This window comes from Musa acuminata, chromosome BXJ2-5, assembly GCF_036884655.1.
Source record: "Musa acuminata AAA Group cultivar baxijiao chromosome BXJ2-5, Cavendish_Baxijiao_AAA, whole genome shotgun sequence".
Lineage (NCBI taxonomy): Eukaryota > Viridiplantae > Streptophyta > Magnoliopsida > Zingiberales > Musaceae > Musa > Musa acuminata.
In genome coordinates, this window is record NC_088342.1 from 40,226,782 (window position 1) to 40,250,932 (window position 24,151).

General features: G+C 37.5%; 2 protein-coding genes across 2 annotated transcripts; both read right to left on the reverse strand.

Moving 5' to 3' along the window:
- Positions 1 to 504: 504 nt before the first annotated feature.
- LOC103985731 (wings apart-like protein 2) lies at positions 505 to 14,921 on the reverse strand. The gene is made up of 13 exons (XM_009403534.3): positions 14,305 to 14,921; positions 12,554 to 12,653; positions 11,240 to 11,576; positions 9,940 to 10,052; positions 9,061 to 9,183; positions 8,875 to 8,968; positions 8,647 to 8,739; positions 7,323 to 7,963; positions 6,343 to 6,620; positions 3,578 to 3,728; positions 2,063 to 2,160; positions 1,898 to 1,979; positions 505 to 889 (listed from the first exon to the last, which is right to left on the reverse strand). The coding sequence occupies exons 1-13, from the start codon at positions 14,826 to 14,828 to the stop codon at positions 803 to 805; spliced, it is 2,721 nt and encodes a 906-aa protein (XP_009401809.1). The 5' UTR covers positions 14,829 to 14,921; the 3' UTR covers positions 505 to 802.
- A 527-nt stretch (positions 14,922 to 15,448) lies between these two features.
- On the reverse strand, positions 15,449 to 23,147 carry LOC103985730 (uncharacterized). Its single transcript, XM_009403533.3, has 7 exons — positions 21,445 to 23,147; positions 19,585 to 19,675; positions 19,318 to 19,475; positions 19,174 to 19,225; positions 19,000 to 19,082; positions 18,798 to 18,891; positions 15,449 to 16,495 (listed from the first exon to the last, which is right to left on the reverse strand). Exons 1-7 carry the CDS (start codon positions 22,894 to 22,896, stop codon positions 15,918 to 15,920), a joined length of 2,508 nt encoding a protein of 835 aa, XP_009401808.1. The 5' UTR covers positions 22,897 to 23,147; the 3' UTR covers positions 15,449 to 15,917.
- Between the last annotated feature and the right edge of the window lie 1,004 nt (positions 23,148 to 24,151).

The window sequence follows — 24,151 nt, forward strand, 5'->3', positions numbered from 1 at the left end:
AAATAAAAAAAAACTCAAATCCCTTGTTGATTTATCTAATTAAAAAATTACTCAGATGGCAAAAATGTTCACATAAATCGCTTCTTAATTTTTTTCTAATTATATATAGGCAAAAATTATTCAACTATAACATCCCTAGAAGAATCACCCAATAAGGTATTCTTATTAAAATATAGACTAATTTGATATTTTGGAAAAATAAAAGAAAGGGAAAATAAATAAAAGACATTACTGAAAGGCACTTTTACAGCACATTTTATTGAAACTTTAAAGTGGATTAACCTGGGAAACATGGACAATTTTGATTGCATAATTAGCATTACCCTGAAACAACAGCTACTTAGATCTGCTGCTCAGAAAATTCAATAACTCTTTAGAAAATTCCAGCATAAAATTCAAGAAGGCAGGAGTTGTGTTCATTCACTTTACTGATCTGCTGCATTGATTCTGACACTCACATGCTTTCACCATTACAGATCAAATCCATAGTAGCAGACACCAAAATTTTGAACAGAGCCTTCTCTCATTTACTACATCTATTTGATTCAGATGACAGGAACATTAATAACAATGCATCTTGTGATGTTTATTAAATATATGATACAACCGTGGCAGCATGAAGTGGGGAGAAAAATCATATAAAACAACAAAGAAAAGATTATAAGACAAAAGGATACAAGTTGCCATAAGAGTCTTCAGAGCCCAAAGCAGAGAAGCTAACCCAGGACTCTTCCTCATTGTCTGAGAACTGAATAACTTCCACATTGCGCAGAAAAGACCAGCAGCACTGTGCACGATCTCTTCAATAAGGTCCTTTACAGGACTCGATTACTTTGACAACAGCTGAGTGTGTTTCTGGAGGCATCATGTTTAGCGACAGATGGAATGCCTGGCAATACCATTTGAATGCATAATTATGTGCTACCCAAAAGTAAACAAACAAAAACAACCTAATTTGTTAAATCACATCACAAATCATTGCAGGCAGTCCATGAGTAAGATGGATATACTGGTATGAAAGTCCTGTAAATATCATTGAAATATCAAAGCAACATCAAGGGGCTATAAGGGGAAGAGAAATAACAGATTAGATGGTAGATTATATTGTCAAACAATGACCATAATGAGCAGCATGATAACATGTAACAGGTGATTCCAATATATCAATGGGAAGTGAGATATCATGCTAATAATGCAGCTTCACTTATCCCAATTAACTAGACCATTTAGCGATGCCACATGGAATTACAGTAGTTACCAATATATATTGTATAGAGTCACACAGATAAAATCCTATTGGGGGATTATAGGTTTTAATCCTGAAGCCTCAAATTTAAACAAGGAAGCTCCAAATCAAGGATTAGCTCCATTTGTCATGATCTATGACAATACGAAGAACATCAAAATTAAAAATATATTCTTCATTCTAAAATGTTCGGGTGGAGGAAAAAAAAAGCAATCTTAACAGCAAAAATTATGTCTGATTTGATCAATGACATTGGAGATTAAATCAAGTTATTTTTTTCATAATAATATCTAGATTAGGATCAAATGTTTTTATCATTAATTAAAACAATCTAGATTATAATTTGTTCCTCTTGTGATAGTCTTATATATATATACATACATATATATGTGTGTGTGTGTGTGTGTGTGCGCGCGCGCACGCGCACGGGCATAGGTATATGTATATATATGTGTATATATATATGTTTATATATACATGTATATATATTAGCTTCCAAGTATTTTAAACGTTGTGTTCATGTTTAAGGAAGCCGATTTCCAATTTGGAGACTCTATGACTCAGTTTGGGGTGTTATGATTGAGGATCTAATTCTCCTGATAGACTTTAGCTCAAGTTTGTACATATTACAAGAACATTTTGGTAACTTACCACAAATCTTTCTAAAACAGGAACTAGAACTTGCAAGTTCCGATTCGGAAGGCAGTTGGCAATGGCTTCACGGACTTTGGAACTGATGACAGCAAATTACCATTAATAAGAAGAGTGCATTAAACTACCATAAAGGATCACATAATACTGAAAGGTTATGCAAACCTCTCCGTTGATAAAAAGGCAAGCAATAAAGCTGCATATGCTTCGATGATCATCATTTCAGCCTCACGTGCTCCTTGCAACAAAGACTCTTCATCATCCTGTTAACTCATTACAGAAATTCAGTCAGCAGTTGGCTCACCAATCAATGTACATCTTTAGCAGGAATATAAGATTATAAGCAACATTAGAAATGTATGTTAATTTTGAGGGGTTACCACTAGACTTAAATGAAAGACTATCAACAGATCATCAATTTTAGATTCAGTGGTGACTTAGTATACACAATACAATATGATCAACCAACTTACTAGAACTTATCCTTTAAACATCTGAGGTGACAATTAAATTAGATCTGTTATTTGGCATGGTATTCCTGAATGTTCCCATGGTAAACCAGTTGCAGTAGCAAACTCAAATTTCCCACAACTGTCACCTGGGAACCTGTAACATCCTTCTTTGTCTTTATCAAGCTGAATTGCCTAAATTTGCAATTTAAGCAACAGTGATTGTACTGTTGACTCTTCATGTTCTATAGCACTCAAAGTTCAAAATGACAAAGAAGTTAAATTTATTTTGTTGCCTGAGTACCAAATCGGTAACCATATATAAAACAACAAACTAAAAGGGCACTGAGCCAGCACCATAGTGTCACAAAGAGCTCTGTTTATACAGAAACCACGATATAGATTATAAAATTCTGTAATCAGATCATTTTTCCTGTCCAGATTTATCTTCAACATTTTATTTGCTGCACAGAGTTCAGTCCTTCAGTTGGGACTTCATGGCTTTGTCATTGTTGTTGTAGAGTTTAATGTTTCACATTCCTAATTTGAAGTAAACAAAGACATTTTTTAGTTATTAGTGATGAAATAGGACACAAATGGATAGTTAATGTTGTCTTTATTGACTGAAGAGAAATAAAATTTCCCATGCGTTCCTGTGAAATGCAATGTATCAAGCAACTTACTCCAAAAATGTGTATAGTGCACATGAAGAATTATGCAGCTGCAAACTTACTGCATATTATGCAAAATCATGGTGCAAATAGAAATAACTAATTCTACAAAGAGCACTGCAACATCCATTTTTCTTTTAAATCTATAATCGATCATGGATGGAATCCATGAAGGATCCAAATGAATGTTTCAAAATTATAACAAAAACAAGCATTATTTTGCACCACAAGCCTAATTTTGTTAAATTATCATTTTAAGAGTATCTTTAAGATTAAACTATCATATCTACATGGTAATCTATAGCATTCATCTAAAGCATTGGTCCGGTGGTAGTGTACCACATTCACTTATCAAAGGTTGAAGATTCAATCCCTCACCCCTAATACATTGGTATGTAAGTGGTGTACCAAATCGACTTACCAAAGATTGAGGTTTCGAAACCGACATAGTTTTGAAGGTGCAAGCAATGCAAGGTTCTGGATATGTATCCTGCCTTCACCGCTTATCCTTTGTAAAAAAAAAAAAAAAAATCTTTAGGCTACATGCAGCATGTACTTACACATATATAAGTTCTTTCCTCTTTAGCATCCCCATTTCCTTGATTTGACAAAAATATGGAGCACAACAAAGGAATTGCATCCCTCTGTGTCTCTGTGCTTTCTGGTTTTCCTGATTGGCTTGCTGAAACACGAGCTGCTGCAAGATGCAATCTGCAGAGGAGCTATTTAATGTAATATGCTAACAATGAATAATTTGGCTTAGCATGATCAAATAGTGCAGTAATAAGCATTAAAATAATAATAAACTATGAAGACGAGAAAAAAAAATCAGGAGAAAAGTTGTATTGGTAAAAAATGACAGGGCTTTGATGACATTGCAAGTTGATTGAGCATCCATGGTTATAAAGAAAATCCAAGCCACTTTCCCAACAATGAATGACTATAGAGCATATCTTGAAATTGAGAAGGCTCTAAAAGAATTTGATAAAAATCTTACAAGTTATAAGCGACTGTCAAAAAACATCTACCCTGTAATTTGACCTTGTTTTCAACAGAGCTAAAACAGAAAAGTGGGATGACTCAACAAACCGGCATAATACATCCCTGCCGTTGGGCCACCGTAAAAGGATATATATATATATATATATAGAGAGAGAGAGAGAAGAAAATTTCAAAATTACATATATATATATACACATATACATATATACATATATATATATACACATATACATATATACATATATATATATACACATATACATATATACATATATATATATACACATATACATATATACATATATATATATACACATATACATATATACATATATATATATACACATACATATATACATATATATATATACACATATACATATATACATATATATATATATATATATATATATATATATAGAGAGAGAGAGAGAGAGAGAGAGAAGAAAATTGCAAAATTACATGCCTGAGGAAATTAACTTCTTGGGTGCAGTAGTCCCTTTCAACCCAAGATCTCTCTCTCTCTCTCTCTCTCTCTCACATAAGAATTGAGTTTCAGACAACAATTGGATCATGATGGTAATTCTATGTACTTTATTCTTATACTTCCAGGTGCACCTCTTGCAGAAGAATCAAAGGCTTGTAGCTTGGCAAGAAAAAGATTATAATCAAATGTACCCTTTGTAACATCAAATTAAGGCCATTTTTAACCAATTAGTCATTTTGATTTCAGCAGGATTTGTCATTTAGGTTTCTAGATCATGATTATGTTTTCCGATCACTATTTCACAACCATCTAAATCTCATCCAAGCCATGCAACTCTCATATCATAATTTTGTATTTGTCATGGCAAAATAATCTCAGATCAAAATTCCTCCAACTTTAATTCATCTTTCAGCAGGCTTTATTCATACCTTGTAGCTCAATTCTGTTGTAGGTATCTTCATTCAAGACTATCAACAACTTTGACAAAACTCTTCTTGCTTGCATGAGTAGAAGTTTCCAAAATGCATCAAATCAATCAATTCTCTTGGTAACTTATTTATGTTCTTTCCTGTTTCTGTTTTTTTCTTTGCTCTAGTTTGCTGTTCCTTGTATTTTACCTTTTCATTCTTTGTTTCTGTTCCCTTATTTGTTATGGCATAAAGTTTACCTGATAGAGTTTGCATAGTCACCATTGAACTACAGCAACATGATTCTTTTGCTACTATCTTGGAGTGTTACACAGATTTTGCTGGATGTTGGATCAAACAGCAACAACTCCAGTACTCATGCATAAAAACCAAGACGACTCCCAGGTTCTAGCTCTAGGAAATTGTGTGTATATGTATCAAGCTGGGAAGACGGAATTTAGCAAGAAAACACTTGATAAATGAATCCCAGTAAAAGCTTAACACTGCTTAATCAACCCACGGAGCCAGTGAAGAACTACACTTAGGAGGCTTCTTTGAAATTGGAAATATTGGCTAGTGGGCATGCATGTTAGTTTCTCTGCAACCAAGGTTTAAAGTAACACCTATTCCAGTTGGTATGGTCCAACAGCCAACTGAGATATGTATTGAGTGATTTCGTTCAGATCAATGCTGTATGAGCTGTACCACCCGATAAGCTCACTGTGTTGGACTTACCAGCATAAAAATAGTACAAATACCAAATGGTATGGGAAGGTAAGCCTATCAAATGGTACCAAGTGATATGGTACAGGCCCACTCATATTTGTCCAGTGTGGGTTATACCACCTCATAAGCTCACTGCTTCCTGGGCAGTAAATAGTCCAATACCGACCAGTACCACCTGGTAACCATATTATTTTCTTTTTTTAACAATGACAATGTCATAATTGTTTCCTCTCTCCTCTCTCTCTCTCTCTCTCATCCTCTTTTGTTCACTCCTCCACCTCCTGATCCTCCTTGGGATCCTCTACCTCCTCCTTGTTGCATCACTGTTGCCTCCTACTCCTCCCTACTGCATGATCACCACCTACTCCTCTCCATCATGTCTCTATCGCCGCCACCTCCTCCTGTTAGTATGCATCACCTCCTCTGCATTCTCCTCCTCCCCCTCCTCTTCATCTTTCTTCTCCTCCTCCGCCTCCTCTGGCCAGTCCCATACTCGTCAACAAGTATTGGTATGTCCCACAATACTAGTACCATACCTATCTGTCCAAGAACCGGTATTAGTAATGGACTGGTATTTAGAACCATTTGTGCAACAAACAACACACCATGAAACATAGTAAAGTAATCTTTCAGATCATATAAAGCATTAATTGTTCTCCAAAAGTATATTGATAAATTTAATGATTAAGGATTACGAAATAACCTGTTTTGACTATCCTTCTCCACAAGGTTGACAAGCAAACCCAACAAAGCTACCAACAAATCCAATTCATAATCAAGGAGATGTCTGTTGTTCAGATGACAGTCATTGTTGTGTAGGTTGGTAGAAGAGGTATTCTCTTTCCCCTTGCCATTCGATTGGAAGAAACAGTCAAATGATGGAAAATGATTAACTATTAAAGAAACCATAGTGTGCAGTCCACCACAAGCAGCAGTTTGCTGACACCCTACAGGATTGTCATTTGTTAAGTTCATAAGAACCTGCAAATTAAACAAACAAAGAGCTCTAAACAATTGCACAAGGAAAAGATGTACATGAAGCCATATTAACTATAAATAGAGCAAAGACCAAAAAGAGATAATCTTTAAAAGATAAAATTGTGCCGAACTTAGACATCGAACTAACTCTTCTTTATAAACCCAAATGGAATTCAAATGGCCTCCATGTGCTAAATGTTGCATCAAAACAACCAGTGATGTTAGCAGTTCAAATTAAATAGATAAAATAGACACCAATATGGTTCCCAAGAAAATTAGCCTAGACAAATGATGAGATAAGTTATATTGTGAATGAAGTGAACTTTTTTGTATCGCAGCATAGTGATGCTGGAAATAACCATCTAAAAAGGCTAGGAAGAAATAAATTCAAAAAAAGAAACATATGATAGCATGAAAAGATAGATTACATGAGTAAGACAACATTTGTGTCAACTTGTTTAAAAATGAAAATAATTAAGCAGACAAACCTTGGCAACTCTGCTTAATACTAGTTAAGATAGCTTGACTAGGAAGTCTTGTTCCTCTTGAAGGATTGAATATTCAGATAACAATACAATGGGTTTGCTGAATGTTTCCAGGGTCATAAGAAAGAAATATTAAGTACCGTGCATCATTTGCCAAATGTGCATGCATGTTTGCTTACGTACAGAAGCAGCATCAAGAGAATCAGAAATATTGAATTACCTTGACTGACGTAAGTAGGCAGTCTCCCACAAGGCTTGAATCTTCATCAATTCCTGATGAATGAGACACTGCACAATCATCATGGTTTTTTGCATTTGTTAGTTGACTCAACACATCATCTGTGGTACATATCGGGAGGTCACATCCATTTGAAACGTCTTTACTTGCTAAAGCACCTTCATGTGCAGTTATTTCTTTCTTTTTTGCCAACAATTCCCACTTCGAAGGTCCTAATTCACCATCATTGAATGCAAAAGGATCATGCATGTCCAATTTACAATTACCTTTAACATATTTCGGTAAATGAGGTCTTTCAGACATGCTGCCAGCTGCACCATTAGTTTTTATAGAGATCCATCGATTTGAAACCCTATGAGAATTCATTTTTGAACCACTACCATTTATTTTTGTTTTTAAATTGTTACCATTTGCAGAGCTGTCTCCAGTTGATCTATCAATTACATCACATGAAACTGAGGCAGAAAAATGAGTTTCCATTTCTGAACCAGAAAGAGACACTTCTGACTGAGAATAAGATGACTTCTGACGTTTATGACATATCTTAATGACCTTCACTTCAGAATCCCTGTCAACATCAGAACACCCAACACAATGACTATCTGAGGTCTCGTTGTTGTTATCTGCCAAATAGGAAAAGATTATATATACTGACAATGGTGAGCAATAATAATGTACGAGACAAATTATAGCAGGGAAAAAAACATAATAAGGTATCTAAAAGATAACTTGTTATTCACTGATGAATAGCAACCAGTATCCCAGGACAATAATCACAGTAGTGACAATGATTTGCATCCTCTGTAAATATAACTATATAATAACTTCTAGGGACCTCACTGCCTATGGAGCTTGAGAACAAGATAAATCCTAATGCACTTCAAATTAATCCCACTAGAAACATCCATAATAATTTTAAAATAAAATATTAGAAATCTTATCCAAGAACTGCTTTTCCAAATTTTGGTGATACAGCATCTTAAATAGAAGCAAGTTCTTTAGAAGAAAATTCAAGACAAATAAAATGTAACAGCATTTTTTTCACGTACGGAAGACCAAGAACATCCTACACTACTAAAGTTAACATGAATTACCTTCCAGATATTTCCAGGAGACAAATACATAAGAAATGATGATCAAATTCAGATGTGAGCCAAATCAAAATCCGAGGAAATGGAAGAAAAATGAATGTAAGAATCTAATTGATACATGATAACTTATGCTCATCTTTCATAAGAAAAAAGCTGGTGTATTAAATTATAACATACATCACAGAAGGTTCCATTAAATAGCTCTAGAGATTTACCTTTCAGTTTTTGTTTCACCTGAAGACTCTGAACTTCAGAAATTAACTTTTCATTGTTTGAAACATTGATATTACTCTGGAGCAAAGAAAAATCTGCAGTGCAATACAAATTACAGTCATAGCAACATCAGTAAGTACCAGTATAATGATATTTTCCTCAAGTGAGATGCACAAAAACATATTGCAGACTGAGGATGAATGATTGATCAGATAGTACATGCCAGAGACCTGAAAAGAATTTGATGGCATTGATGATGACCCCAACAAAAGACAATTGTAGGCCACCAGAGTTCAACTTACGTTTCATCCCAAGTAAGTGATTCTGTTGAAAATAAATCAAAATTTATACAGCTACAACATACTAAATTCTATAGGCTGTATATAAATTTGGCTACTTAAAATATGGTACAGTACCTGATTATCCTTGCTTAGAAATGTTGCATTCTCCATAACTTTCAAACACTTTAAAAGAAGTAGCATACTTTGCAACACTGATTCATCGTTTAAGTGAAAGAATGAAGATGAGCTATGCCATGCCTACAACATCATGTCAAAATCACGGAATTCCTAAGAAAACTAAAATAGTAGGATAAAAAATTCCAGCAGGATTTTTTTAAAGAAAAGAAATCTTGGCATAAAGTTAATTCAAAGAACACATGTCAATACTAATATTGACATTTTAAGGTTAATGTGGCAATTTAGGTCATCTAGGCATGTAGGAACTGCAGTGGCAATAAGACAGATGATAGCATAAAAAGAGACGGAAACGTATTTAATTCATCCTTAATGTCGCCAGTAACTACCACACAAGAAAATCACAATGGCCCATGTCTAAAACTCAAAAAGTCTTGAAACAACAAAGGATAGAGCTGGAAATTAAACAATAATGAAACAACAGAATAATGATGGAACATTTTATATCCAACCAGATTTGGACACTGAATAGGAAAATTACTAATGTATATCACAATAAGCAAAATTATACCTAGCAATAATATCTTCACTTGGTTAGGCATTTTACTTGAACAAATTATTAACTTATACCAATACCAAAAGGAAGTTGTTTAGAGGCACAAAAGAGTTGATGTTTGTAAGTGAGCCAATATCATCGATCATCATGCTCACATTTCCCCATCAATATGATGCCAGCTACAATACCTCTATTAAAAAAAAATTAAAACAAATGATAGAGAACCATTAAATACGAACACTTATTAAAATGACATTTCCTCCTTGAGTCCAACAAATATTTATTATAAAAAAATTAGTGAAGTAACTCAAACTATATTTCACCTCCAAGGTGGAGTGGCAGCTAGCAAGAACATCAAAGATTGCATCAAGTCCACCAAGCTCTCTCAACTTTTCTTTGAAGTCCCCCCCAGGCATTTTCACCATATCAGATGCATCTAAAATATTTGATGTCAGCAGCAAACTAAGCAATAGTATGTAGAAAATGAAAAACAATCATAAAACAATATCTAAAACAATAACCAGATAGACCACTCAGATAAAATTGGTGAGCAGATGTGCAAATGTTGAGCCCAACGTATTACATGAATATGAAAAAGTAAATTGCATTTAGCTACAAGAGATTAATTTACCGTACACCAGGGTTTCCTAATAGAAATCTGAGATTTTTCTTTTTCGAGGGGAGCACACTTGGCACTATAATATAGCTAGGCTCCTGGATGCTTATAACCAAGGATTACAATTTCGAATAATACCGCCCGTACCAGTCCGTCAGCAGACCGGTACACGGACCGCCCGTTACCGAGCGATATTATATATATAATATATATATTATAATATATATATATATATATATATTATATAAATATGCGACGTCGCCTCTTTCTCCCCAGCGGGAAAAGGCAACGTCGCGTCGCCTCGGCAACGTCACCCAAAAAGGCGACGCGACGTCGCCTCAGCAACGTTGCCGAAAAAGGTGACGCGACGTCGCCTCGGCAACGTTGCAGAAAAAGGCGAAGGGGCATCACCTTTTTCGGTAACATTGCTGAAAAATTCTTTTTTATTTATATATATAAATATATATAAGATTTTTTTTTACTTTTATATAAATAAATAAATATATTTATTTTATTTATTTATTTATTTATTTATTTATTTATATATATATACCGACCGGTATACCGTTCGGTATACAGTACCGTACTGTACCGAACGAAAGTCGAAACTCCGGTACGGTACCATATTTCAATCCTTACTTATAACCAAGGCCTGCCATACCGAAGCGTACCGCCCACTGGGCGGTACGTACCGATCCGATAGGTTACCGGTACGCGGACCGCCCGGGTGTACCGCTCGGTATGCCCTGATGTACCGCCCGATACACCGGTACCGTACCATACCAAGCCCGGGTCGAAACGCCGATATGGTACGGTACGGCGAACCTTGCTTATAACTACTATCACTTGAATAGTTGTGCATGCAGAAATTAAAGGTCATAACAGGATTTTTAGCAGGTCATTAGAAAGATATCTGCCTAATCAAGCATATGACTAAGCAACAGTAGCAAAGCTATGCGAACACTGGATAATTCAAATGGCCTTTATGGAATGGAAACTGACTCTACCTTCAAATGATACAGTGGATAAGCATGCTTTCTCCATGGCCAATAAAGCTATCCATTTGGGGCTCAGCTCTGGCCTCTCTGTTCTATCAGCAGTCTCAGTGCCTGATTTTATCTCTTTACAACTGATAAGGATTTCTGAAACTTTTGAAAAGATAGCCCTTGAGGTGGAATCTAATCCTTTATATGTACTATCTACTACTTGAGTCTTATGTTTTCCAAGAAGCTTAGATCCAAAAGTTGATGCCTTGTCCCCAGTGGTCTCAGGAATTGTTGGATTCAATAACTTAAGAAGAAAACCAATACAAGATGGTGAATCCAGCAAATGATCATCTTGAACCTGAAACAAATTGATAAAAAGGTAAAGAACTTAAAGGAATATGAAAAAAATATTTTAGTAAATCAGCCAAACTATATGCTGAGTATGAAGCACATAATATCAAACTTCAATGAATAAATTAAGATTCAGTCATAGTGGATAGGCATGAAAATTTATCCAGTGTAATCCACAGATGCAAGTCAATATATGTATACATCTTCATTCTTCACATATACTAAACCTCTCACAAAAATTTCCAGATTATAGAACAAATTGAAAATAGTTAAGTATTTCTCAATTTGCTATATGATTGCACAATAGAAGACAACTACCCTCTTTAAAGAACTAATAAATTATTAATTGGGTGACAAACACCATTTAAGTGACTTGCTAAAAAAGACTCTTTCCATTAGATCATTCGAACTTTCTACACTAACCAGAATAATGAAAGAAAATGCAAGTGTTGGATTATAAAGATGATAAAACTTATATAACAAGCCACTTTTGCCTATAGTCCTTTCAGTCCTTGAAATTATTTATTTTTACATTCCGTATAAAAGTTTTTCTTAACATCTTATGCTTTAGGATAGAATCACTGAAATATACATATAAATGACTCACAAGATGGATGAACTGAAGGCAAATTGACATTTTTTTGTGTAATTTTAATTCTAAGATAGGCTGATAGGGTTTATTTCCAATAATTGGTGCTGAACATGAAAGGGAAAAGCAAAATAATTTAAAGGTCCACGATCAAATTAATAAATAATAATGAACTTGTTGGAATTCAATTTACCTACATCTCTAGGACAAACACTGTTGAGTGACATATAGCATATTTGTAGTCAGATAAACAAGAACCATATATAAAAAAGAATAAAAAGAACCCCAATGAAAAATGCATTGATAAGGCTTGTTATATTATCACTTAAAATGGAAGATGAAGACTCATAGGCATGGTAAATACAGAAAATATTTTAAATATACAAGGAACTTACATCACTTGCCAAGACGTAAAAAAGAGCAGCAGCAGCGACTGTACTTGGATAATCATCTAATCTCAGACCCAATATGGCATCAATAATCCTCTTGGCCATCCTGTTAGATGTTAAAAACTTTAACATGTCAAATTACACATACTGTCAAGTGTCAACAGATACTACAGATGGCACCAACAAAGTAAATGTTATTATACTGGAAACTGCATCATAATTCAGACAACAATACAAGCATTTCTGAAATTTCCCAAAAGCTATATCACAACAGTGTTGCCCCAAAAGTCCAGATATAAGTAGTAAATGAAACAAGGAAAACAACAGTATTAAAATTTTGGGGCTTACACATATAGCACATGCAATCATATATATACACACACCACTCTAAGAGGATATTAGCACTGGTGCCCTCCAAGATAGTTTCTATTTGCATGAATGTTCCTTTATTATATTTCTGGAATTGGATTGTTCATTAGCACAAGAACAACAATATAAAATCTTAAAACTATTTGCAAAAATACCTTACTGAATATCTCTTTATATTCCACACCTTGTAAGTTTTACATCTCTTGACTACCTTGCTGGTTGACACTAGGTTTTAAGATTACTATACTTAAACTCATATAAATTCATAGTTTCAAAATTAGTTTGCAAACAACAAAGAAATTAAACATTTGCATCAGTGCCTTCCAAGATGGCTCTAATTCCATCCAAATAAATCCTGCAATTTAAAGCACCATACTGACCATCAATATAAGCTAAAAAAGGGAGAATGAGAAGAATGTTCTCTTATTTTCAAATATCTTTAGCTCGTACATTAAAATGTTCAGAAAATATTGGATGAGAACACGCATCTCTCTTTCTACATTCATTCTCTCTAAGAACACAACACAAATTTGTATGCCCATAATTCTGGCATATGGTAGATGAAACCAACATGCATAGGCATGGGAAGCATGAGAATATGGCTATAGAAGCGTTTCAAAGACCACCCTAATGTGCAAAGAAGGGAAGAAACAGAGAAGAAGAAGAAGAAGAATTATAAGAAGAAGAATAGATAAGAAAAAACTGAAGCAGCAAAGATGCATGAACCAAGTTTAGAGCCTGAGCTGATCAAGCAATGCTCCTAGCACAGACAGAACCTGTCAGGGTAAGAAGAATGGTGCATCGACTATCTCTTTTTCTTTGGCAAAGCTGAAAAAATGGCACCCAAGACACCTGCTGAGCGAGATATCCTCTCAAGATGAACCAGTTGCATCAAGACATCAACACATACTAGACAACAACCAACCAAGACTGCATCTTCCCACCCACACCTCTCTCTCTCTCATCAATTGGTTGCCTATATAAACTTATTAATGAATAGAATCTATTGATTCTTTCATAATAAGCACTAATTTTCTTTTAATACAGAAAAAATGTTAAGGTTGGCCATTGGGGAGTCTTTTCTTGGCATTTCTCCATGGTAGTTTAAGATTGTCCCTTTATTTGGTCATCGTTGTACACAAAATTTTCCAACTTGCAGACAGACTATTTAAGTTGATAAAAGGAAATCATCTCTAATACATAAACGAGGAGCAAAATCTTCAAACAGAAACTACTATCTGCTAGAAGAAGCTAAGTCAGGAAACTCTTATTTGTCATTGTTAGACTCTATATTATGAAGTTTCAAGCCATCAACTCGAAAACTACTTTCTTCGGGAATAATTAATTGGGCAACAGATGAAAATATAAAAAGCATCTCATTCACTCACCCCTGCACCCGGAGAATCCGCCTCTGCTGGGCCGTACTGCAAGCCGACAAAAGCGACAGCAAGCTCGCACGCCGGACCCTCACTGGCTGCCCCCGCCGTAGCCCATCCAGCGCGAAGTTCACCTCGTCCACGTGCTCCATCATCTCCCCGAACTCCTGCGCTTCCATCAGCGTCGACGTCGTCACTTCCGCCGACGGATCCCTCGCCGATGCCCACGACACCGTCCTGGGACCGTCCGATCCGTGGAATTCGTTCGGCGGGTCGCGGGGGAGCGCGGGGGCTTCGTCGTGGACGTCGAAGGGGTCGAAAGACCAAGGGGAGGAGCAATCTTGGGAGGATAATGCGGAAATGGCAGGAGCGTGGCGGCCATGAGAGCTGTCCTGGGAGAAGGGGAGGTCGAGGAGCTCACCGGCGGCGGAATCGGGGTCGTCGTCGGCGTCGGGAGACTCGAGGAGGATGGGATCGGAGGAGGAGCGGCCAGCGCCGCAGCGGGTAGCCCTTCGGGCGTACGTCCGCACGATCATCGCCTTCCTGCGGGGGTGCTTCCGAATCCCCTCTTCACGTTCTCGGCAAAGAAAGAATTAGGGACGAGGCGGTGTCCCGAAACTGGATTCAAGGGGATCGAGGAGGGGTTTTATCAAGCGGACGTGGAGGATCCTGGGTGTGATCACCGCCCGGTGACCACTGCTTCTGAACCAAGTACGAATCACAACGGGTGCTATACCCGATAATTTTATCAAAATCCGATAAACCATTTAGATATTTGAATTCATTCTAGATATTTATTTTTCTACTTACATGTCTTAATCTGGTTTAAATGAATCGGATAGAACTGTGCCCAAAAAATATATGATCAATCATCATCTAAGAATGAGAATTAGTATATTACTTATAAATTTCATTAAACTTGAATTTACAAGGGTTAGAAATACCTCTTTTTCTCTCTCGGCCGAATACTATCCCCAATATAGTGACGAAATATAACCCGTGACATCAACTTGAAGCACTAGTAGGGCACATGACTCATCCAATCCATGCAAGTCCACAATCAATAAGGATACATAATTATCAATGTTCTTGAAGATTTTCTTTAATTCTATGTTTCTGGCAGTAAAGTTCTAGTAAAAGGGATTACTATAAGAAATTGCAGAAACCATGTATGACTCTCTTGCAGCATTTAAATTTAATCTCTCTTCTTACGTCAAGATATAGCAGAATAAAACAATGGGGGGGAGACGGGTACACTACAACACCGTACCCTCTTTTAAGAACATAATTGAAATGATCCAACCAAAAAAAAAAAGTAGAGAAAAATACCAATTACGACCAACCAGCCCCCTGCATCACCATCTTTGGCTTCCATTTTATTGTACATTTGAGCAGCATTCTGGCAATGCTGAGAACCATGTGTTGCTGGCCTGGTTTTCTTGCAAATTAACCACGCAAATGGACTGGGGGAGAACGAAATGGAGTCCCTGTAGATCTTACAACTCCCACCACATATCCGTCAAACTGTACACAAAACTAAAGCAGCGTCAACCTGGGAAGTGATTGTAACGATGATCGCAAGCCTGCTAACATTTGATAGCTTGTCATCTTCCATGGGCGAGAAATTAGGTTTGAAACTGAAACCCAAAGTTCTGAAAAGTTCTGATTTCACCGCATCGACTTGCAGTTACTATCACCAATCCCCAGGCCGATGTACTTTGCACCGGCATGCACCCGTTGAAAAGGTCACTGTTACTTCGAGGGCTCTGCTTATTGGTCATGAGTTCTTCGGGCCAAGTTGCTGAAACCCTGTCATTGAAGTGATTGGAGTTTGGACTGGAAGTGCTGTTCTGTTGGCAACCAATGTTCTGAGAACCAGGAGAAGGTGAAAGATGGAGTCCGTTGACCTCGACCAGCAGTGGCGAATTGGCCAGAGATTCTCCATTGAGCTCAGTCTGTTTATTGGAGTCGGTTCTCACCATTAGTCCCATTCCAGAGCTTGGCCAAGGAACAGCCATTGTCACACCTTGGCAGTGGAAATGCTCATAAGATTGTGTGACAGTCGCAGCAGGTTTGCTTCGACTAGGCCGTGAATCTTCATCATATCTCCATACGTATACATGAGAGTCCTCACTGGCACAGATAACATATTTGCCATTGGTAGTCCAGTAGGCTGAGATTTGGCTGCTTGTATTGCGAAACCCTAGAGAGAAAGAGATGCATCAGTCTCAAATAATAACCTGAAGAACAAACAACTGATTATTGTTGTACAATATCAGAAGGTTAGGTAGTACTGCCAGAAAATATTGAGATAACTATAGGCCATTTTCACTAAAACTTGGTTGACTACTAATATATGGCACAAGATGTATTAGAAAAAGGAAAAAAAAAAAGGCAGACACACAAATCTGACATAATGTGACAAGATTTGTCAGTCATGCAATTTTGAATGAACAGGAAGCAAGAAATCATATGCATGCAACAACTAAATTTAGGCAATTCAGATGACAAGTTTGTGCTAGTGTTAGGGATCCGATCCTTCTATTGAATTCTGGATTCAACATTATCGAAGGAGAGTATGGATCCTTTCCATTCTTGCAGAATTATATAATTCATAAGCAGAGATAAAAAGAGAGAACAAAGGAGATGGCAGAATTTTCCCAACCAATTCCAGCATATTTCTCTAGTGTTCAAGTTCATAGGGACATTCTTATTATCCTTGGTGACTGGTGAGGTCAAGCAAATCAAGGTTCATTGAATAAAGGAGATGGGAGAGGGCGAGAGGCTACGCCTTAAACGAGGCTTCTCTCTATCTCCTCTTGTTAAATGAAAAAGGAACAAGTATAAAATATTAAAATGCACAAACATCTTAAATCATATTTACAAAGATACTATGCCCTGAATGGGATATTGCAACTATTGGCTCCTGCTAAAATGAGAAGTTTAATGGATTAAACTGAACTATTAGATATGTTAATGGACATAACTAAGATAAATTCAATTTGCACAACCCAAGAATGCAAAATATTTTTCAAGCCAATGGCTCAAGCTCCTTTACAGTAGATTTTCCAAAAATCATAGATTTTCCAAAAATCATGTTTTAGTATTATTTATAAAATTTTAACATCATAAATCCAGTGCTTGTTCATATTTGTCATGCAAAAGCAAAAGGCTTAAAGTTAGTATTGTATGAAAATTTCATCTTACTTAAAGTTAATCTCTCTTGTTTTTTGTAACAAATAGGCATGATGCTAATAGGACATATCAAGTCATCACAATCAGCAAGGATCTTAAACATGCTTTGAAGGATGATTAATAGGGAGATGAGAAAGGTGCCAATTAAGTTGCAGCTGCTGCCTTTTAATTCAGACTAACTTGGATGAAACAATGCTTCTATTACCTGACCCTCGCTTGTTCAGCAAATCATAATAGATTGCCTAAAGGGGTAGAATTAACCCTGAAAGCCTTATAGCTCCCCGTTCTTGACCCTAACCTAAGCCAGCATCAAGCGATAAATGTATTCCTAATTTTCGCTACATAATGGTACTGATCTGAGTAACTTATTAATCTAATAACTTGTGAGGATCTTAACAAAATGGTCCAGAATTATAAGATATCCAAATTCATCGTTTAACTTTTTTTATTAAACTCCACTTTTTTATAGAATACTATTGATACACCATACTCCCAGTCCATATATTATGTATGATACAGGACAACCCTAAGAATGGTCAACAAATATGGTCCAACTGGCTCCAGCTAAGCTACTACTAACAGGCCACTGAAGCCTTACCCAAAAGTCCATCACTATGAGACAACTGGAATTATCGTAAGCTTGTCTACTCAAATCTCCAAGTTTCACAAGCAGACTTCAGAAGTCAAACATAGGACTAATCGGACAAATATCATGATGGTTGCAAGAGAAAACCCCATCTCGGCATATGTACTACCATGATAATACCATGGGAAATGTGTTAATATCATTTGTAATGAGTCACTTAACCTAGTAGCCCAACTTGAAAATGTGCACTCATTGAATTTGATTGTTGAATTTCAAGCACATAAGTCCCATGTGCATACAAGATATGTATCTGCTGTCTTTATCTTTCATCAATGCAGCAAATGCCAGTGTGATCTATAAAGTTACTACATTTGATGCTTATAATCAACAAATTTCAACAGGTATGCAATTATTCACAAATTACAAAAATTAAAAAAAAAAACTAAATTTGGTTGATACTGATTGTATCTCCGAATAATGCCTGTCTATAACAGAAGAAAACAGATGAAAATAGTGTGTGCTTTGATGCACCCGAAGGACAAGGGATCAAGAATGTATAAACTAGTTAATTTAACATCTTATGCTTTAAGAAGCAAGCAAGATGGTGAAAACCTACAGAGCAATAATGTTCCTACACAAATGATCCACTCCCCAAAATCTATAAGAGAATACTATTTTATGATAGCATATGCTTCTATTAAGTTTCTAAAGTGGAAATCTCTACCTTTAAATTTGTGGACTAGTTCATCATCAACAATTACACGGACTCGTGAATCTGCAGATGTAACTAGCACCTTTGATGAACTCCCTGGAGCAAACTGTTAATACAGCTGGTCAGTGAAACTTGACATCTTTTAAATGGTGCTTAAAAGATGGAGAAGCTCAATATCTTGCAAATGCAAAAGACAGATTGTTTATAAAAATACCTGGAATCCAGTAATTTTCTTGTGTCTGGACTTCTTTTTCTTGTTTTGTAAATCAATATGACCTTTTTGGAGAAGCTTATTGTCTAAGGAGACATTTATATTGTAAGACCATCAGCAAGATTATATACAACATTTAGGGGAAACTTAGATAACTTAATGCCGGGTGCACCATACCAGATGTATCATACAAGTGGCAACTTCCCTTGTGTGAACCAACTAGAGCACCCTTCAATGAATTAAAAAAAAAATTACAAAATTAAGAGATTTAACTGATCCACACTCAAAACAAGTTACACAATTTAGTGTCGAGTATGAAACCTGTCCATCGGGAGTATAGCAAGCAGCAGTGACCATCTCATGCAAATCATTCCAATCAACAATTTGACGGTCTGGAATACTCCAGATGCGGACCTTCTCATCTAGGGACCCACTGATGAAGTATCTATCATCAATAGGATTGAACTGGATGCAAGTCACTGCATCAACACAAATTTAAGAGGAATCATTAAGACATTAGCTAGAACAGGAACAAGCATACCCGAAAAAAGGAAACCAAAAACAAGTTGGAAAATAATTCATACTTACCATAGTCACTATGTGTGAATGTTTTTAAACAGGAATTGCTAGACATGTGCCACAATCGAACAGTTTTGTCCATCGAAGATGAAAGAAGATACTGTAAAGCAAACAAATTAATGAATGACCTTCTAAATTGTATCCATTTAACATAAACATGTACCTAATCAACATATAAAATTATGTAGGGTCTGCAAGAATTCAGTGATAACTTCTGGATAGACTATAAAGTCAACACAGTTCTAGTTGTGCCAGTTAGGAGAATAATTTAGCCAGCAAAAGTTTCCATATGATTCAAGAACTAAAAGGAATTATTTTTTTGTTTATCAAGAGTAGCTTCTGAGCCAGTAGCATACTACTACGAGCTGCAAGAAAGTAATACTCAAAGGTAGTAGATCTTCATAATCGTTTTCAATCACCAATCAAAAAACTTTTGAACTGTTCCTATATAGAAGTGTTCAGTTTGCTGTGTAGTATCGTCTTTGACCTAGTTCGCAACATTACAGGAAGTGTGAATGCTCTTAATTATAACTACATCTTGATTCTTGAGTATCTTCCAACCTGAAATCAAGTTAAAGGCCTGTGGAAGCAGATCATAGGCCATCAATATAAAGAAGTGTTATCAGAGCTTTAAGCAGGAAGGAAAGGAGAACTGGGAGACAACATAAAAAGATGAAGTGGGAGAGAAAAGAAAGTGATGAAGAATTGGATAACTGAATGAAAAGGTAAAAGAGATGGAAGAAGGAAAAAAGGCCAGTGGCTAAGATAAACTCATACATGTTTGTTTAGGTGAATTGAAAATAAAAGGAAGAACCTCTAAATTGCTAAAAAAAACTATGTTCTATTGATAAGAAGACACAGAAAATGGAGTTTTCTTTTCGCTTCTATTAAAAATAATCCAAAAATGAGAAGTAAACTTCTATAAAATTAAAACAAGGATCATAAAAAGAATTTCCCAGAAAGAACAATCTCCTGTGAATTTTTTGGTGCAACATAAAACAGCCACAATGATTCGTTGTAGCAAAAATAGAAAACACATCAGTTCATCAGTTCATCCCTCAGGTAAAGATCTGAACCAAATGGGACATTAGATAGCAAGTGAACATAACCACCACCGTTCCAGAAAATAAAAGATAACAAGTGAATAGTGCTATACCAGCATCTATTAAATTAAGAATATAACAGCATATTATTCCAAGTATAAACATATGGAAGACTTTAGGCAGGTCTTGAAAGAGCATGATTGGCTCAGCATAAAACTCAAAAGGCCATAACCTTCTGCCACTGATTGCATGCTACAAAACCAGCCGACCATATTGTGGTAGTTCCTTTTTCATGTAAATTCCAAACATCCAATCTCTAACATACAGAAATATACACCAGAATGTTAAATCTTAGTTCATTTGGTTGAAAATAGTTTCTATTGAAGAAATCTAGCACAATTATGCAGCTAAAAGAACCAAAGCACATTGTTTCCAACTATCCTAATTTTCTGCAAAAACTTCAGGGATATATGTATTCCATCTAACTTTTCATTGTTTTCCAGAAATTTCATCAACTTTCATGTCCCCATTCCATCAAATATAAACTTCTGAAGGTCCAAATATTGTTTCTTTTGCCAACAAACCAATTGTCAGAATTAATTTTGTTCGTGTTTACCGATGATGTTCAGTTCCATTTCATATCTAAGGACAGTCTGATTCTTCATATGTTTTATCACTATTCAAGTTCCTCATTGCTGAGATATAAGAATGCAACTTTTGCTCTAGCATGCCATCACTTTTAAAAACTGAAAATCAATCGATGCATCTAACTTTTAACTGAAAATCGATTCATAAAGTATGAATAATTATAGCTAACAAGATTTACCTGTGATTTTGACCAAGAGAGATCAAGGACATCGTCAACATGCCCTCTGAAAGAACATACAGGTTTTTCTGATAAAACTAACACATGCTCTGGCATCATAACAGTGTCTGAGCTAACAGACTTCCTACCAACAGGGATTTTTGCTCTTCTCTTCTTATCCCAATGGCTCCCTTCAACACTGGACAACACCGATCTTGGATCCAGTGGACAATTACTGATCGCCAGAGCAAATGGTTTAAAGTTCACATTCTCCTCAGCTACTTTCATCAAATCCCCCTTTGTATGGATCTCGGAAACTTCCCATACATGGATGACACAGTCCTCTCCGGCACTAGCCAGGTACCGCCCATCCAAGCTAAACTTGATGCTCCAGATGGAACCATTATGTGCCTGAATCGCTTGACTCATGTACAGACCAGTGAGCTCCTTGTGGGACTTTCCATACTGCCAGACCTTGACCCGAAGGTCCAGACCATGCGAACCATCCTGGCTATCATCGGTAGCAGAGCTCGACCTTCTCCCTCCCTTCTCGGAGGATGTATCCTTTTCGTCGCTACTCCGACGGTCCTGGTGATGCCCTCCAGCAATTGCAGACCCTGCCACATTCCTGATGCTCCTGAGCCAGCTTCCTTTCCTCTTCCAGCGCGTCCCTCCCTTGGAAAACCCATCGGTTCGGCCACCGCCACGCTGCCCAGCCTCCTCCACGTTCTGCCGCCTCATCAGTTCTTGAACGATGGGCGACCGACCAACGCAGATCTCAAACTCGTCCATCGTGAGATGTCGCCCAGTCCCGACCTCCCTCAACTTGTTCCACATCCCATCCTCCCCGAATTCCTTCACCACGAACTCCCTCCCGTTGTCGAGGTTCCTGATCAAGCACCTGGGGTCGTCGCACGCCGCGCCGTCGTCGCCGTCCTCCCGGCGGTCTCCGCCGCCGACGCTGCTGCCGTCGCCGTCGGAGACCTCAAAATTCCCGGCGGACAGGGGCCGAGATCTCGAGAAGAGAGGCGGCTTGCGGGATGCCGGCAGATTGAGCGATCTCTGATGCTGGTGGTGGTACGGGCGGTGCGGAGGATTGGGTCTGTTCACAGAGCAGGGGTCCACGGAGCCGTCGGATCTGGATCGGACCATCCCGGCGGCGGAGGTGGAAGGGGCATCGGAGGGGGCCGGCGGCGGTGTGAAGCCGGGGCGGACGAGGTGGGCGAGGGAAGGGTCGCCGGCGAGGCCGAGGCGCTGAAGGAGGAGGAGGCGGCGCTCGGCGACGGAGGCCGGCGCGGAGGTCCAAACGTCGAGGGAGGGCACCGGAGAGGGACGGCGGGAGAGATCGTCGTCGGAGGCGGAGGTGGAGGTGGAGGAGCAGGACGAGGATAGGATCCGATCCAAGGACTCGTAGTACTCTTCTTCGTCTTCTTCTTCTTCCTCTTGCTCCTCCACGGCGCGATTGCTCACCATACCGGCATTCCAGATCGCGATACGGCCGCGACGCGGAAGCGGTTCCGCTTCGGAGGAGCTATAAAGGGCGGCGAGCGAACAAGCAAGCGGCTCTGGTAACGGGCGACGCGGTGGGCTCAGGATTGAATTAGAGAGAGAAAGAGAGAGAGAGGAGATCGAGGCGATATGATGTTACTGTTTTTGTTGTCAGAGGAGAGAGAGAGAGAGGAATGGGGTTGGAGTCGTAGTAGTTTGTTTGTTTGTAGAGTGATTAGTAGCTCAACAGCCTCACATGCCACAAACTCTCGATCGGCATCATTTCTCTATCCCTCTCAATACATATTTCTTATATTATACATATATATATATATATATATATATATGTATATGTATATATACTTGAAAACTGCTAATATCGATTGTGGACGTTAAATCGATACAAAAGTTGATCTAATCCGATCTACTGCTGCAAAAGTGTCTCAACTTGGACCGTTGACGTTGGTGTAAGAAGTTCGAGACGATTCCTCTGTGACGCTCAAGTTCTTTCGATACCCGATGAGGTTTCGTCAGTAAGATCGACATCTTTATTTACATTACAATAGCGAGAAATAGATATATTCCTACTAAGAATTAGTGTTGCCTTAATCATGATTAGAGGTTATGAGGAATAATATTCTCATTAGGAATCGGTGGTGAAGTGGTGAGTATTTTTGTCCCAAGTCGATTGATCCACATGTCAGATTTTGATTGATGAAGAATATTTACAATCTCCAATTTTCTTATATTCTCATATCTTTTTACGCTTTTAGCATAATTATGCTGATCTTTTCCGACTGTGCGTACGAAATAATTAATTTCTCTTTATTATTTTTCGCTAGATGAAATAAAAAAACAAAGAGAAATAAAACGAAATGGATGGGGGCCACCCCTCTGTTTCCCATCTTCTCCACCCACATTATTGCACTCATCTATTCCCCGAGACAACACAACCTCATATTGAATGCATACTAAGCGAGATTAACAGTGATAACTCTGTGCAAAGGAATGGCATTTTCTTCATCTAAACTATTTATCTGAAAACTACCAAGCAACCATCGATCGATTTGGCGTGGATTGCGTTAGTACTACTGATGCCGAACTATCTTAATCATATATCACAGAGTCTCCGACTACATGGAGCAGTTTTAGGACTAAACGCTGACAGATTTGTGATGATTACTTGGCATGTTTTGAAGTCGAAAAAGGTGTGATATTGAGTTTAGGTCATATGATGGAA

What these genes read in the sequence shown, in the direction of transcription:
- LOC103985731 (XM_009403534.3), bottom strand. Translation starts at nt 14,828, where the DNA reads ATGATCGTGCGGACGTACGCCCGAAGGGCTACCCGCTGCGGCGCTGGC. An exon ending in TTCTAAGCAAGGATAATCAG is followed by an intron (nt 8,969 to 9,060) that starts GTACTGTACCAT and finishes TATTTTCAACAG; the next exon opens with AATCACTTACTTGGGATGAA. An exon ending in GAGAAGGATAGTCAAAACAG is followed by an intron (nt 3,729 to 6,342) that starts GTTATTTCGTAA and finishes GCTCCTCTGCAG; the next exon opens with ATTGCATCTTGCAGCAGCTC.
- LOC103985730 (XM_009403533.3), bottom strand. Translation starts at nt 22,896, where the DNA reads ATGGTGAGCAATCGCGCCGTGGAGGAGCAAGAGGAAGAAGAAGAAGAC. An exon ending in AGAAAATTACTGGATTCCAG is followed by an intron (nt 18,892 to 18,999) that starts GTATTTTTATAA and finishes CTGTATTAACAG; the next exon opens with TTTGCTCCAGGGAGTTCATC. An exon ending in ACTAGTCCACAAATTTAAAG is followed by an intron (nt 16,496 to 18,797) that starts GTAGAGATTTCC and finishes CTTTCTCTCTAG; the next exon opens with GGTTTCGCAATACAAGCAGC.